This window comes from Labeo rohita, chromosome 13, assembly GCF_022985175.1.
Source record: "Labeo rohita strain BAU-BD-2019 chromosome 13, IGBB_LRoh.1.0, whole genome shotgun sequence".
Lineage (NCBI taxonomy): Eukaryota > Metazoa > Chordata > Actinopteri > Cypriniformes > Cyprinidae > Labeo > Labeo rohita.
The window spans coordinates 10886553-10901631 of record NC_066881.1 but is presented as its reverse complement, the minus strand read 5'-3'; the positions used below and the strand labels follow the sequence as shown (position 1 = coordinate 10901631).

Here is a 15079-nt window from a genome sequence, read left to right as displayed (position 1 = left end):
GAAATATTTTTACTATTTAAAATAACTACTTTCTATTTAAACACATATTCAAATGTAATTTATTTCTGTGATCAAAGGAATACATTTTCAGCACCATTACTCTTCAGTGTCACGTGATCCTTCAGAAATCATTCTAATATGCTGATTTGCTATTCAACAAACATTTTTTATTATTATATATTTTTTATTATACATTTTTCAGAATTATTTGATGAATAGAAAGATCCAAAGGTCAGCATTTATCTAAAATAAAAAGCTTAAAATAAAAAAGGGGGCGAAAAAAATTAATACAAAGTGATAATAAGGATATTTATGATGTTACAAAAAGATTTATATTTCGGGTAAATGCTGTTCTTCTGAACTTTCTATTCATCAAAGAAATCTGATAATAACAATAATAATAACAATAATAAAAATAATAATGTTTTTTGAGCAGCAAATCAGAATATGAGAATGAGAATGCTAAAAACTCTGCTTTGAAACCACAGGAATAAATTACATTTTAAAATATATTCAAATAGAAAACAGTTGTTTTAAACAGTTAAAATATATTTTACAACTGTACTGTTTTTGCTGTACTTTGGATCAAATAAATGCAGGCTTGGTGAGAAAAAGAGACTTCTCTTAAAAAAAAAAAAAAAAAAAAAAAAAAGGTCACTGTTCAAAAACTTTTGACTGGTAGTGTGTATATATATTTAAATACAAAAATATACCAAATACACAATAAAATGACATATTCAGTTAACATCGCCTAGCGCCACTTCGGACAAGTCAATGTCTATCAAAAGAAACAAACAATCAATACATCAAAATGATTATGACAGCTTTCATCTACGGGCTATAAACAAGCCTTTAAATAAATAACATTAATCCAGCACGTAATGTTTAGATAATCTGGGAGGAAATGTGCTTAAATGAGTAATCAAGGAGCACTAAACCCAGTGAAAAGAAAATAAATGGTTAGAAATAGCTGAAGACAGAGGAAGTAGAAGCACTGCTATTACCATTTGCTGGTTTTGGCCCCTGTTAAGAGACAATAGATTTTCAAGTCTTGCATTGGGAAAAAGCACAAAAGGCACTTTCTTTCAAAAAAAAAAAAAAAAAAAATGCAAGGCGGCAAGCATTCTGGGCATTTCAAAAGGAGACAATGTCTCACAAGTACTGTTAGTTACATAAAACAAAACAGACAGCACTTAATTTATCATAACGCACTTGCTTAGTGTGACATAGGTGTAGAGAATGGTGTTTATTTGATAAATATGTACACCCACATGCCATTATTTTAATCTGTTAAAATGATTTACATTAATATCCAGCCCTAAATCTTGTGATTGGGTCAATTAATATTTAATTAGTTAATCTGTAATTAGTGCTAAGTGACTCAACTGGTATTTGAACTACTACAAAACTCAAAAAAAAAAAAGAAAAAACAACATTGAAAATGATTAAATAATTAGTTTGGGTAATTACAAAAATATGACTACAGCATCCCCTCAAGACAATAGGCATTAATAGCACAGCAGGTGCTGATTAGCTAAACATGGAATCTATGGATTGCGAGAAAAATGTTTAATTACAAATACAACACGCAAGCTGTGAGCTGTAATAAGGGGAAGGGTGAAAAAGCATCAACAGAGAGACTCATCTTGGGTGGAAGGAAAGAAACCCAAGCACATGTGACTAAAACCTGTTTGTGAAACAGGAGATTGGAGGAACGTATCAAGCAGAAGACAAGAGGAGGAGGAGGAGTAGAGAAAGGGGATTTGGGGCACAGGGTTCAAGTGGCGTGGGTTACATTTTGTCTTGAATCCACCGCAGAGTGTATGTCAGAGTAGCGCTGCATTCCTGCTTCAGAGTAAAAGCTGGACAGCTGTGGGGAAACCTGAGGTAAGGGCTGAGGCGGCTGGTGCTACATGGAGATTGAGAACACAGGAATCAACAGCAGCATCATAACACACTGTGGAGGCAGAACCATATCAGACTGTATCTGCCAGGGATCCATTCAGACCACTTGGGTGTGCTTACCGTTTGATTGGGCAGCTGAGGTAACGTCTGGATGCGCTGGGCATTCCACTTGAAAGGCATGTTGGGATTGTAGACAGCTTCCACCAGAACTCGATCGCCCACTTGGGGTGTTTTCCCCTTAACCGCACTAAAAAAAAAATACACAGAAGTTACACACCTGACCTTTAAAGAAACACTCCACTTTGAAAATAGGCTCATTTTCCAACTCCCCTACTGTTAAACAGTTGAGTTTTACCATTTTCGGATCCATTCAGCCGATCTCCGGGTGTCCGGCGGTAGCACTTTTAGCATAGCTTAGCGTTGATCATTGAATCTGATTAGACCGATAGCATCTTACTCAAAAATGACTATTTAAAACTTGACTTTTCTGTAGTTACATCGTGTACTAAGACTGACGGAAAATGAAAAGTTGTGATTTTCTAGGTTGATATGTCTAGTAACTATACTCTTATTCTGGCATAATAATCAAGGAACTTTGCTGCCATACTATGGGTGCAGCAGGTGCAATGATATTACACAGCACCTGAAAGTGACCGGCACTAAGTTTGTGTAGATGCAGAGTTGCAGCCGGCAGAGTTGACGGCTGCGTAATATCATTGCGCCTGCTGCACCAATGGTACGGCAGCAAAGTTCCTTGATTATTAAGCCGAAATGAGAGTATAGTTCCTAGCCATATCAACCTAGAAAATCGCAACTTTTCAGTTTTTGTCTGTCTTTGTACACTGTAACTACAGAAGAGTCATGTTTTAAATAGGAAAAATATTGAAACTCCTTGGTCATTTTCGGATTCAATGATCTATGCTAAGCTATGCTAAAAGTGCTACCGGAGATCGGCTGAATGGATCCGAAAACGGTAAAACTCAACTGTTTAACTCTAGGGGAGTTGGAAAATGAGCCTGTTTTCAAAAAAGTGGAGTGTTCCTTTAAAGCTCTCAAGTACAACTGCACATTCACAAAATAAGGCACCTAAGCTGGAAGAAGACATCTTCGTCGACAAAGCCAAAAGTATCGTGTAGTTTGCTGACGACCCCGGTGAAAACGCGCTGCTTTTGGGGTTGGGTCTGCTGCTGGTGGCTGGAGCGCGGGGTCGGGTATGATACGGTTATCTGTGCTGTCTGCTGCGGGTTTGACAAGCTCAGGCTGGTGGGCAAAGCAACAGGGGGCTGCAAAATACACAAAAGCATCACTGTTAGAACATAAACTCTTCATATCTGCAGAGGTTAAGGGATCTCTTGCTTCATTTTACACAATTAAAGAGATAGTTTACCCAAAAACGGAAATTCTGTGATTAATTACTCACCCTCATGTTGTTCCAAACCTGTAAGACTTTCGTTCATCAGATATTTTTGACGAAATCCAAGAGCTTTCTGACCCTCCATAAACAGCAACACAAATGGCATGCTCAAAGCCCAGAAAGGGAGTAAGGACATTGATAAAATAGTCCATGTGACATCAGTGATTTAATCGTAACAATATGAAGCTTCAAGAATACTTTTTGTGCACAAAGAAACCTAAATTAATGACTTTATTCAACAGTTTTTTCATTTACAAGAAGTATTCTCGTAGCTTCATAACATTACGGTTGAACCACTGATTTCACATGGACTATTTTAACAATGTTCTTATTACTTTTCTGGGTCTTGAATGTGGTAGTTGCATTGCTGTCTTTTCAGGGTCAGAAAGCTCTCAGATTTTATCAAAAAAATCTTAATTTGTGTTCTGAAGATGAACGAAGGCCTTATGGGTTCGGAACGACAAGAGGGTGAACTATCCCTTATTTTGGGTGAACTATCCCTTTTAAATGCTAAGAAATGTTTTGCAAGAAAAACGTGAAATACATAATACATAGGCAGCATTTGGAAACACAGTGTACCTGTGATAGCAGGGCTTGTTGAGGTTGTGGAAGCTGTGAGAAATAAAGAAAACACAAGAGAAAAAAAATTACTCATTAACTGTAAGGCAAAAGTGTTATATATTTACATAACATGAATATATCTTATTTATTTAAAATCCAAATCTAGATATTTTTTACATGTTAAACATACAAATATAAGTTCCAATTAATACACTACAAAATTAAACAAAAAATTGGGATCCGTACAGATTTTTTAAGTCTCCAATGCTCACCAAGGCAGCATTTATTTTATTAAAAACAATAAATTGTTTTCTATTTTAAAGTATTTTATAGACTTAAAAAAATATATATATTAATATATATATATTTGTATTTTTTAAATAATAAAATGATATTAATATTTTATAATATTATATATTAATATATTATTATGTTTATTATTAATTAACATAATATAAAATTACATTAATATATTTTTATATATAATGTATTCCTCTGGCATGATCCTTCAGAAATTATTCTAATATGCCAATTTGCTGTTTAAGAATGTTTAGAAATTTTTTGTATTATTACCTACGTTTATAAACGGTTGTTTTGCTTAATATCTTTGGTTCTTTGATTTTTTTCTATCTTTCTTTGATTAAAAAAAAGTTCAAAAGGACGGCTATTTAAAATAGAAATCTTCAGTAACATTATCAATGTATTTATGTTATTTTGATCAAATTTTATGCATTATTGCAAAATAAAAGTATTAATTTCTTAAAAAAAAAAAAAAAAAAAAAAAAAAAACTTACTGATCCCATTAGCTTTTTAAACCACAATTAAACAAAGGCACTTCATATTTAAAATATCTAAACTGAAAAATCAATATGTGCTTGAATTCACATTCAGAGGCAACCACATCTACCAAGACTGGAAGTGAGTCCTGATAGTTAAATAATGCAGAAAGGCACTCATGCACTGCAGCACTTGCCCTTTTGCGAGTAACCGCTGTGCTGACTGCAGCCCTTTTAGTTCATCTGTCATGATGTATACATTTATGCACATGACAGCCACTTTTATCCAAAGAGCCTTACAGTGCATTCAAGCAAATGCAATTTTTAGCACATACATTCTCTGGGAATCAAACCCATGACCTTGTGGTACATACAAGAACTCACAACCAACAATACAGACAATCTTCAAGATAAAACTAGGGCTTTGGAAAAGCTAAGAGTGGGCGTATGTACCTGATGCGGGACGTTGTAAAGAGTTTGTTGAGGTGGAGGTTGTGGAGGGGGGGCTTGAGGTGGCTGCTGTTGTTGTTGCTGCTGCTGTTGTTGTTGCTGCTGATACTGCTGCAGGGCTGAATTGATCTGCGACTAAAATAAAACACACCAGTGACTCAAGACTGCTACTGCAGGCTGGGGGAAGGGCTCATGTTACAGCACTCCAACACTGAGCACGCTAGAAATGCAGATGAGCACAATTCAAATTGAAGGAGGAAGCACTTTATGCATTGCGGAGACTAAAATGAGATTGGGTAAGGTGCAGAATATACACTGTAAAATGACCATTATTTTTGGAAAATAATAGGTATTGTATTAGGGCTGCATGATTAGCTGAAATAAAACGAAACTGCAATATGGTTTAGTGCGATTATCAAATATCAAAGGCTGAAATTTAATTAAAACAAATATGTGCTGCATGTCTCAGAGTGAAGTGTGGTACGGTGAGTGGCTTGGTTCACAGTAAACCATCTCTGCATCTGCTCTAAATTTGGGTTTAAAGCGCATTTACGTATGCAACATTAAGCAAGCATCTTCCCATACTTGTAATAAGAAGTGATTACCAATCTAAGAGAAGCATTAAGGTCTCCATGCAGTTTTTCCATCAAAATATAAGTTTGATAGTTGAACGTTTGAAAATGAAGAAATTACGACATTACAATAATATTTATTTTAGGGTTGTAACATAAAATAAATGGGTAACACTTTACAACAAGGTGTCATTTGTTAGTTAATGTAAGAACAAACAAAGAACAGTACATTTATTACACTACTTATTAATCTTTGTTAATGTTAGTTAACATAGTTAATACAGGCGTTCATTGTTAGTTCACAGTGCATTAACTAATGTTAACAAACACAACTTGTGAATTTAATAATGCATAAGTAAATGTGGAAATTAACATTAACTAAGATTAATAAATGCTGTAGAAGTATTAATTCTTAGCTCATGTTAAATAATGAACCTTATTGTAAAGTTACCAATAAATGTATCATTATTATCATTATTGTATTGTTTTTCTAAACTGTCTTTTATTTTACAGTGAAATATTACAATAATATATTTTGTTGTTATTTAACATTATTAATATACAATATACTTATACACAAATAAGGATAAATAATAATACTAATGATAATAGTAATAATAATAATAATTATTATCATCATTGGTATTATTATTTATCCTTATTGATATATAAATCACAAAAGTCTGGCTAATTGTAGAGTCCTGCAAACAAGCAGCGAGATCCTGGATTTTTTTAAATCACATTTTAAATGGCAAACCCTTTTTTTTTTTTTTTACCAGAAAAATCACATTTAGACCAAAAATAAATTTTTCCCAAATTGTGCAGTCCTTGACTATACTACTTAGTTTTCCAAAATAAATGCTTTAAATATTAGCATGCTACTCTGCTGTCACATTAGGAAAAACCTGTCTTAATTATTGCCAATCCAATAAAAAATAAAAAGAGTCACCGTACTCGTTTCCAGTTCAGTCATCACACTCGAAATGCTGGTTGTTATTCGGTCGGAATTAAGGATAATTGCATACTATTACACGCTATATACTGCAGAACTGATACATCTGCCATGTTAGTATGCTATTCCAAACATAGCCAAAGGCTTTATTGTGCATGTACTCCACCTGCATTACGGTTATGGATCACAGCCAGGGCCTCACCTGCTGTAATGCAGCGGCAGCGGCTGCTGCGGCCTGTTGCTGGAGCGCTGCGGTCTGCTGCGAGAGTTGGTAGTTGGCAGCTGACTGTGTGTTGAGGGAGGCTGCCGCTAAAGCCGACTGCTGAGTGTACATAGGAGACGCTCCCAAGAGGGACGGCTGCTGTACGCCTAAAGCTACGGGAGAAATGTGTGCCGTCAGCAACATCCAAATAAACAAGCAAACTTTGACCAATGAGTGAAACCCAAACAAAAACATCCTGAGCTTTGACCTTCACAATAAGATAAAGTTAGGGATTACAAATGCATGTTTATACTAGCATTCGGTTATTTGTAATTGAAAGTGAAATGAACACAGTGCCAATAATTCAAGTATTTGCTGATTTATGATGACTTACAGTGTAAACTGTTCAGGTCCAGCGACTGTCCCGAGTGGCCGGGTTGTGAAACCGCTGTTGCGGCAAACTGGGCCGCCCATGGAGGGTTCTTCTGCCCCCCGAACTGGGCCATGGAGACCTGCTCACGTTTTCTGCTGGACCAGGCTGCAGATTATTTTCTGTGGGGATGGCAATTAAACTTAGTAAAACTGCAAGCTCAAAGCACTACAAGCATAAAACTGGATGGACAGGAACTGAAATACAGTTGCTGTTTCAGTGGCTGTTCGCCAAGACAACTACTGATAATCACATGACACACAGTGTCAATGGTTTTGATCTTTGTAACTTTAGAGCTCCTACTGCCCCAAATCAACAATTAAAAAGCCTTCATATAAACTATACGATATTTTACTACTACTACGACTGCTGCAAAGATGCTTGTTTTTAATCGTTCTGAAACAGAAAGTGGGGCTGGTAATAAATTTAATTTTCAGACTAAGAGTTGTGTTTACAAGATCGTTAATTTAACTAAAACAATTCCACGTCTTCTCAAGAGCCAGCAATTCGGAACACACTCAGACATGCTGCCTAGTTAGGGATCTCTCTAGACAACCAATCCCATCTGTCAGCTTACTAAATTGTATGTAGCAAAATTATTGTACTTATTATTTAATTCCTTCATTCAAAGAAAGTTAAACATATAGATTTCAATAATAAATACAGTAGCTTTAAAGAAGATCTATATAATGGACTAATAATTAAAAGCAAATTTTCCAGGATTGTTAACTTAATTTTACAATTTTTCAACTAGGACATGCTGTCTACTTAGGGAGCTCACTAGATTTTGAAACATAGCCAATGCCATCTGTCAGCTCCAGAACACCAGCAGACTGTTTACAACCTCTTCCTTCTTTAAAACTCAGTTTAAGTCCAAACTAACAGCGTATAGGAACATTAACTTCTACATGACCTTTGTTTGGAGACCCAAACAATCAGTTTTACCACGCAATCTTTTATCTGCACTAGCTTAGCACACCAACGTATTTTCAATGCAGCAAGCTAAGCAGCTAACGCAGCAACACAGCACTACTAACCAAACCATTTTAAACCTCGTATTATGTCTTTCAGCTTCTACGAAGCGTATTAACTTAAACTAAACAGCAGTGTCGGTGCTCGTACGTAAACCTCAGTTGTGCTGACTGCAGTGTTTTGTTTTTCAGCAGCGCTGTCTGATTCGGGCCCTCGCATGAGCACACTGTCTAGTGTTCTGTCCGTGCACTTACTAGACTCCTTTACACCTCAAAAGTGTATGCAGCGTGCGCGGAATTACGAGCAGTCGAGTGCATGATAAAGCATTAATAGTATAACATAACTTCAGTCAATATGTAAGTATGCAAGCTTGCTGTTATTGTCGCTGCTTACCCTCCGTCCTCTCTCATTCACCGGTAGAGACACACTGAAGTCTGGATGACGCGCATGCGCAGATCGCTTGAAATCCAACGGTCAGTGCAACGCTGATCCAGGATCCGATGATGTAAGAAAACGAAAAAAACTGACAATGCCGCATACTGAAGCAAATCCTACATATTATATCGTTGTTTTTATTATTATTACTGTTTTATTTTACTTCAAATAATGTTTTTTTCGATCAAAATTTGTAAGACTCCTCTAGTATAAAAAAAAAAAAAAAAAAAAAAAAACGAATATATTTAAAATCAATTTATTTTATACTAAATATAGTTCAGATCTATTAATATATTTACTGACATATCGCTTTAGACTGATATAAAAATTATTAAATTTTATTTGGAGTACCACTTTATATTAAGCCTAAAATGGGTTTTAATGCCACTGTTGATGAGGATTGTATGATCTTTAAATAATATCGGTCTTTAAATGCAAGATATTTAAAGTGTACCTAAAGTAGCACAGTCATATACTTTGTATATCTTTAGTTGGACTTCCGCACGATTAAAGTGCATTAAGTACAAAATGAGTTGTTCCAATTTAGCAGACTTTAAGTATACCGGTTTAGTACACTAAAAGTACAATAGCAATTACATTTTTATACATACATTTAAGTACAAAAATATGTAAATGTATTTGTAGTATACCTGGCATTAAATAAATGTATTTCAAATACGTTTTAGTATATTTATTGTTCACTGAGGTCCTGATATGAAATCCGAGAGAATTAGTCGTTTTTTTAGACAAGCTGGAACTGTAAACCACATTGCTTTCAGAAATTATTAACACTCTTTTTATTATTTATTTCTCATTTTGCTGTGTTGCAAAGTAAATAAAAAAATAATGAAATAATAATAATAATAATTAGTATTTTTCAATCATGCAGTAATAAAGGAAGTCTGATTATATGTCCCCCAAAATTTCCCCCAATTCGCCTCACATTTTCACATTTTTAAGATTTTTAAGATTGAAGAATTTTATGTTTTTTAAGAATTCTCTTCTGATCACCAAGCCTGTATTTAATTGATCTAAAATACAGAAAAAACAGTAATATTTTTATTATTTTAAATAACTGCTTTCTATTTGAATATATTTTAAAATGTAATTTATTCCTGTGATCAAACCTACATTTTCAGCATCATTACTGCAGTCTTCAGTGTCACATGATCCTTCAGAAATCATTCTAATATGCTGATTTGCTGTTCAAGAAACATTTATTAACAGATAAAAACATTATATAATATCATCTAATAATTTTATCAAAAACAGTTGAGTACTTTTTGGGGGAATTTCTTGATGAACAGAAAAATCTAAAGATCAGCATTTATCTGAAATAAAATGCTTTTGCAACATTATACACTATACCATTTAAAAGCTTGAATTCAGTATAATTTTTTTCTTGGGAAAGAAATTATATAAATGAATTATTTTATTTTGCTTTAAAATGATCAAAAGTGATGATCAAGACATTTATGATGTTACAAAAGATTTCTATTTCAGATAAATGTTGTTTTCTAAACTTTCTATTCATCTAAGAAACCTGAAAAATTCTAGTTTTTTAAGCAGCAAATCAGAATATTGTAATGATTTCTTAAAGATCATGTGACTAGAGTAACGATGCTAAAAATTCAGCTTTGAAATCACAGGCATAAATTACATTTTAAAACATATTCAAATAAAAAGCAGTTATTTTGAATAGTAAAATTATTTTTTAGTTAGTTTTAGTTTTTTTTTTTTCAAAGTTTTTTCTGTACTAATCAAATAAATGCAGGCTTGGTGAGCAGAAGAGACTTCTTTAAAAACATTAAAAATCTTACCGTTCGAAAACCTTTGACTGGTAGTGTACATTGTATAATTTAATTCAGAAGTACCTCAGCCCAAGGGGGAAAAAGTGGCAAAAGTAGGACAAATATCTACACCAAGACAATAATTAATTTATACACTGTTTTATTTCATTATAGGTCCTCCAGAACTGCTGGATGGCAGCTGTAGATGTTTATGAATACAGACTTTCACAACTGATCTCACAGACTCTTTAAGCTGTGGAAGATCTGCATTACTTCAAGTGGTCATTTCAGGTTTAAGATTGTATCAGCATCACAACACTGTATTCATGCTATAAAAGAACTCCCACTTAATCACTGCATTCACCAGACATCTAGGTGAAACTGCAGCGTTTAATAAACATAGCGAATAAAAGCATAAAAGCATAACCGTCTTCAATTTAACCTTTTCTCTCAGGCAAGTAACAAATCCTTGTGCCATCTAGAACATGTAAAGCTATGGAAAAGTGCAAAGCTCAGTTTTCGTGTACTTGCAATCACAATATTGCACTATTATATTAAAAACAGAACAACTTACGACTTTGAGCTTGGTTAAATATTACATCATATTCTAGATTCTGAACCTCAATATACAGTATCCTTACGGAGTGCCTGAATCCCACAATAATTATGACACAACAATAGCAAATTTAAATATGTGGACAGCAAAGCCGGATCTCATGCTACGAGTCTTGCAGCTTCTTCTCCAGTTCAGTAAACACCTTCATGTTGACTTCATCCACTTCATCCTCAACCTTGTTTAATATAAAATATACAATCATGAATAATAAAAGTCATAAACACTGTAGATAAAATATGCAAAAGGAGTTCTCATGAATAACTAATGGGTTTATATCTCTCACCTGTTCTACCTTGTCCACCTCAGGTATGTAAAACTGCAGCATGTTCTGGATGCCATTTCTTAGGGTAACTGTGGAGCTGGGACAGCCCGTGCAGGAGCCAACCAGCTTCAGCTTCACTGTGCCATCCTCAAAGCCTTTGAATATGACATCACCACCATCTTCTTGAACTGTGGGTCTTAAAGAAAACAGACAAAGAGCTTTATGCTCTGCTGGTCATCTAAAAACCGTCAATACATACGCTACCAGTTTTTTTTTTTACCAGTGAGTGGGAGAGAGAGAGGGGGGGGATCAGGAAAGGTCCACAAGGCAGGATTCAATCTCAGGACACCCAAGGTGCAACTACACCATATGTCAGCGCACTGCCCACAAGGCTATTGGCGCCAACAACAGTACAATTTTTTTATAATTTTACTGTCTAAAATAACAGTTTTATATTGAATATATTTTAAAATGTAATTTACTTCTGTGATTTCAAAGCTGAATTTTTAGCATCATTACTCCTATCACCTGATCGTTCAGAAATCATTCTAATATTCTGTAATTGCTACTCAAAAAAACAATCAAACAATCAATTTAAAGCATTCTTGCTAAATAAAAGTGTTAATTTTTATAATTTCTTTCCAAATATATATATATATTATGAAAAATTATCCAGCATTAAATATTTGTGAGTTGCAAAAGTATGTGAATCTCTAGGATTAACAGTTAATTTGAAGGTGAAATTAGAGTGTTTTTAGTAAATAGAATGACAATTGGGTGTCAGTTTATGCCCTGTTTTATTTAAAGAACAGGGATCTATTAAAGTCTGATCATGTTTGTGAAAGTGAATCATGGCACAAACAAAGAAGATCTCTGAGGACCTCAGAAAAAGAGTTGTTGTTGCTCATCAGGCTGGAAAAGGTTACAAAACCATCTCTAAAGAGTTTGGACTTCACAAATCCACAGTCAGACTGATTGTGTACAAATGGAGGAAATTCCAGACCACAGTTACCCTCCCCAGAAGTGGTCGACCAACAAAGATCACTCCAAATCAAGATGTATAATAGTTTCAGAGGTTGCAAAGAACCCCAGGATAACTTCTAAGCAACTAAAGGCCTTTCTCCCATTAGTTATGAGTCCATCATCAGGAGAACAATGAACAACCATGGTGCGCATGGCAGGGTTGCAAGGAGAAAGCCACAACTCTCCAAAAAGCACTGTTGCCTGTCTGCAATTTTATAAAGATCATGTGGACAAGTCAGAAGGCTATTGGAGAAATGTTTTGTGGAACGTTTTAAGTGTTATGTTTGGAGAAAGAAAAACACTGCACTCCAGCATAAGAACCTTATCCCATCTGTGAAACATGGTGGTGGTAGTATCATGGTTTGGGCCTGTTTTGCTGCATCTGGGCCATCTGTCCATGAACTAAAATCTAAAGAGAAAGTGGGTCATGCAGCAAGACAGCGACCCCAAGCGCACAAGTCATTCTACCAAAAAATGGTTAAACAAGAACAAAGGTAATGTTTTGGAACGGCCGAGTCAAAGTCCGAACCTTAATCCAATTAAAATCTTGTGGAAGGACCTGAAGCAAGCAGTTCTTAGACTTGAACTTGTGATGTTGGTGGGTTTCCTCCTATCTGTACTAAGGAATGGGCTAAAATTTCTACAAGTCGTTGTGCAGGACTGATCAGCAGTTACAAAAAACGTTACCTGCAGTTATTGTTTCAAAAAGGGGTCACAACAGATACTGAAAGTATACTATTGCACCTCGCAAATATTTAACACCGGATCATTTTTCTCAAATACTAAATGACAAAGTGTGTATTTTTGTTTTTTTGTTTGATTGGATTCTCTTTGTCAACTTTAAGGACTTGTGTGAAAATCTGATGTTTTGTGTTATATTTATGCAGAAATATAGAAAATTCTAAAGTGTTCACAAACTTTCAAGCAGCACTGTAAATATCTCTCAATGTAATAAACCTTTAGTATACTGAATCACAACAATATAAACATACCTGATCCGTGTGTCTAAAAGCTCCTTAATCATCAGGACAATTTCATCATCATCTTCTGTAACACCTGAAAAATAAATATCAAAATTTTAAATACAATGCATTCAAAATGCATTTAGTCAATCTGTGCAATGTTTCCCTTACTGCTCTCAGCGTGTGTTGCTCCTGTTGTGATGGCCTCGCCACTCTCAAAGAACTTAGTAATGACCTCAATCGCATGTCTCTTGATCTCTGTCCATTCAACATCATCATCTGTCTTCAGTAAGCAACAACAAATTCATAAAGTTAAATGCAGCATTCAAACAGCCTAGCAATCAAACGGACTATCCCATCGCTGAACACTACCTTAGTCAGTGTGATAAAATCTGGACCATAAAAGACACTTTTTATGCCTTCAATTTGGAAAAGATCCCTGTTGGATGAATAACAAATGTATTTAGTATTTAGATTTTCATTCAAATCACTACTTGCAAGAAGACACTATACTTTCACAGTGAAGCTTACTTGGCTAAAGGGGAACTTTCTGCTGAGTTTGATGTTGGGAAATCTCGAGTCCCCGTCCCCAGCACAGGCTTACCAGGAAGAAACTTGAGACTTCTGGGGTTTGGTGTGTCTTGAGTTAAAATGGAAAGCTTTCGTACTGCAATGGGAAAAGTCCTCAGGGCTGTACAACATAAAATTCAACAGCATCACAAACTTTAATTCATCAAAAGTGACCTGTCATGGAATAAAGTGGATATGAGGTAAAAAATTAAAATGCCTCACCTGAGAATGGTTTACATTCATACTGTTGAGACTGAACTCTGTGGGCAGCCCACATTGAATAGCACTGATTTCCGTCATTTACAGGCAATCTAAGAGAGAACATTTGCGATTACAGTTTCTACACACACTGTGAAGGCGAATTTATTAGGAGGTATTTACAAGGACTACATATTTTACATAGGACAAACTTATTTACTTTTATGAGAGTTCAATACAACGGAAATCGTTTCACTGCCTCATTTTGGTGGAAACTACGGTTAATATGGTAACTAACACAATCGTCATTTGACATTATATTATGCAACAATACACATCTTAGATTTAAACACTGTAAAAGATGCAGTGTGTCATTTCCAACCTCAAATGATTTGACCGCATGAAGCGCAATAGACTCCATCTTACACACGCCGCCATTTCGATTGTTTTGAAAATTAGGACCCCAAAGCGGACAATAATTCTCCTGCTGAAAAATACGACTCTATGTGTGTTAAATGAATATAGTGTGCTATTAAAAATATATATAGTGCTTGTAAAAATATGTTGTGAAATGCGCATGAAATCAGAGTGAATTACGGCACCTGACATGCGAATATATTAAGAGGCGCAAGTGGACTATCGTTAACGCTTTCTAGAGCTTCCCTTCTTAAAGGGACAGTTTCAGAAAAGTTACCTCAAAATGAAAATGACAGTGACTATTAGCCCTAATTGCTCATACCTATGACTAATTAAATTATGTCTGATTTCTCTGTTGCGTAACACAGAAAATGTGTGTTATCCAATATAACTGTCACTACCAAAACATGTCATCATTGTTTCGGTAGTGACACATACTTTATTTGGTTATGAAAATGTTTTGTATTTTAGTATGTTTTAGTAGTGTTTTAGTATGTGAGTTAAAATTCTGTAATGTGATGTGGTCACTACTAAAACATGGGATGTTTTGTCAGAAATATACTGAATTATCG

At 34.9% G+C, this 15079-nt stretch overlaps 2 protein-coding genes across 5 annotated transcripts in view; both read right to left on the bottom strand.

Annotated features, from left to right (window-relative positions):
- Positions 1 to 8662, bottom strand: part of ccar1 (cell division cycle and apoptosis regulator 1) — a 29770-nt gene extending 21108 nt beyond the window's left edge. For 2 of the 4 annotated variants that reach the window (XM_051126082.1, XM_051126083.1), the window contains exons 1-8: positions 8628 to 8662; positions 7227 to 7384; positions 6833 to 7005; positions 5110 to 5241; positions 3899 to 3931; positions 2992 to 3188; positions 2026 to 2152; positions 1796 to 1909 (exon numbers count right to left, since the gene is read on the bottom strand). In XM_051126082.1, the coding sequence (XP_050982039.1) occupies positions 1796 to 1909; positions 2026 to 2152; positions 2992 to 3188; positions 3899 to 3931; positions 5110 to 5241; positions 6833 to 7005; positions 7227 to 7338 (888 nt within the window). In that variant the 5' untranslated portion in view covers positions 7339 to 7384; positions 8628 to 8662. The remainder of the gene's footprint in view (positions 1 to 1795; positions 1910 to 2025; positions 2153 to 2991; positions 3189 to 3898; positions 3932 to 5109; positions 5242 to 6832; positions 7006 to 7226; positions 7385 to 8627) is intronic. The other 2 variants (XM_051126084.1, XM_051126085.1) reach the window with 1 other exon arrangement.
- A 1940-nt stretch (positions 8663 to 10602) lies between these two features.
- On the bottom strand, positions 10603 to 14666 carry zgc:110319 (uncharacterized protein LOC796111 homolog). The gene is made up of 8 exons (XM_051126114.1): positions 14473 to 14666; positions 14115 to 14203; positions 13854 to 14013; positions 13695 to 13761; positions 13494 to 13605; positions 13353 to 13416; positions 11359 to 11533; positions 10603 to 11250 (listed from the first exon to the last, which is right to left on the bottom strand). Exons 1-8 carry the CDS (start codon positions 14526 to 14528, stop codon positions 11179 to 11181), a joined length of 795 nt encoding a protein of 264 aa, XP_050982071.1. The 5' UTR covers positions 14529 to 14666; the 3' UTR covers positions 10603 to 11178.
- Positions 14667 to 15079: the final 413 nt, after the last annotated feature.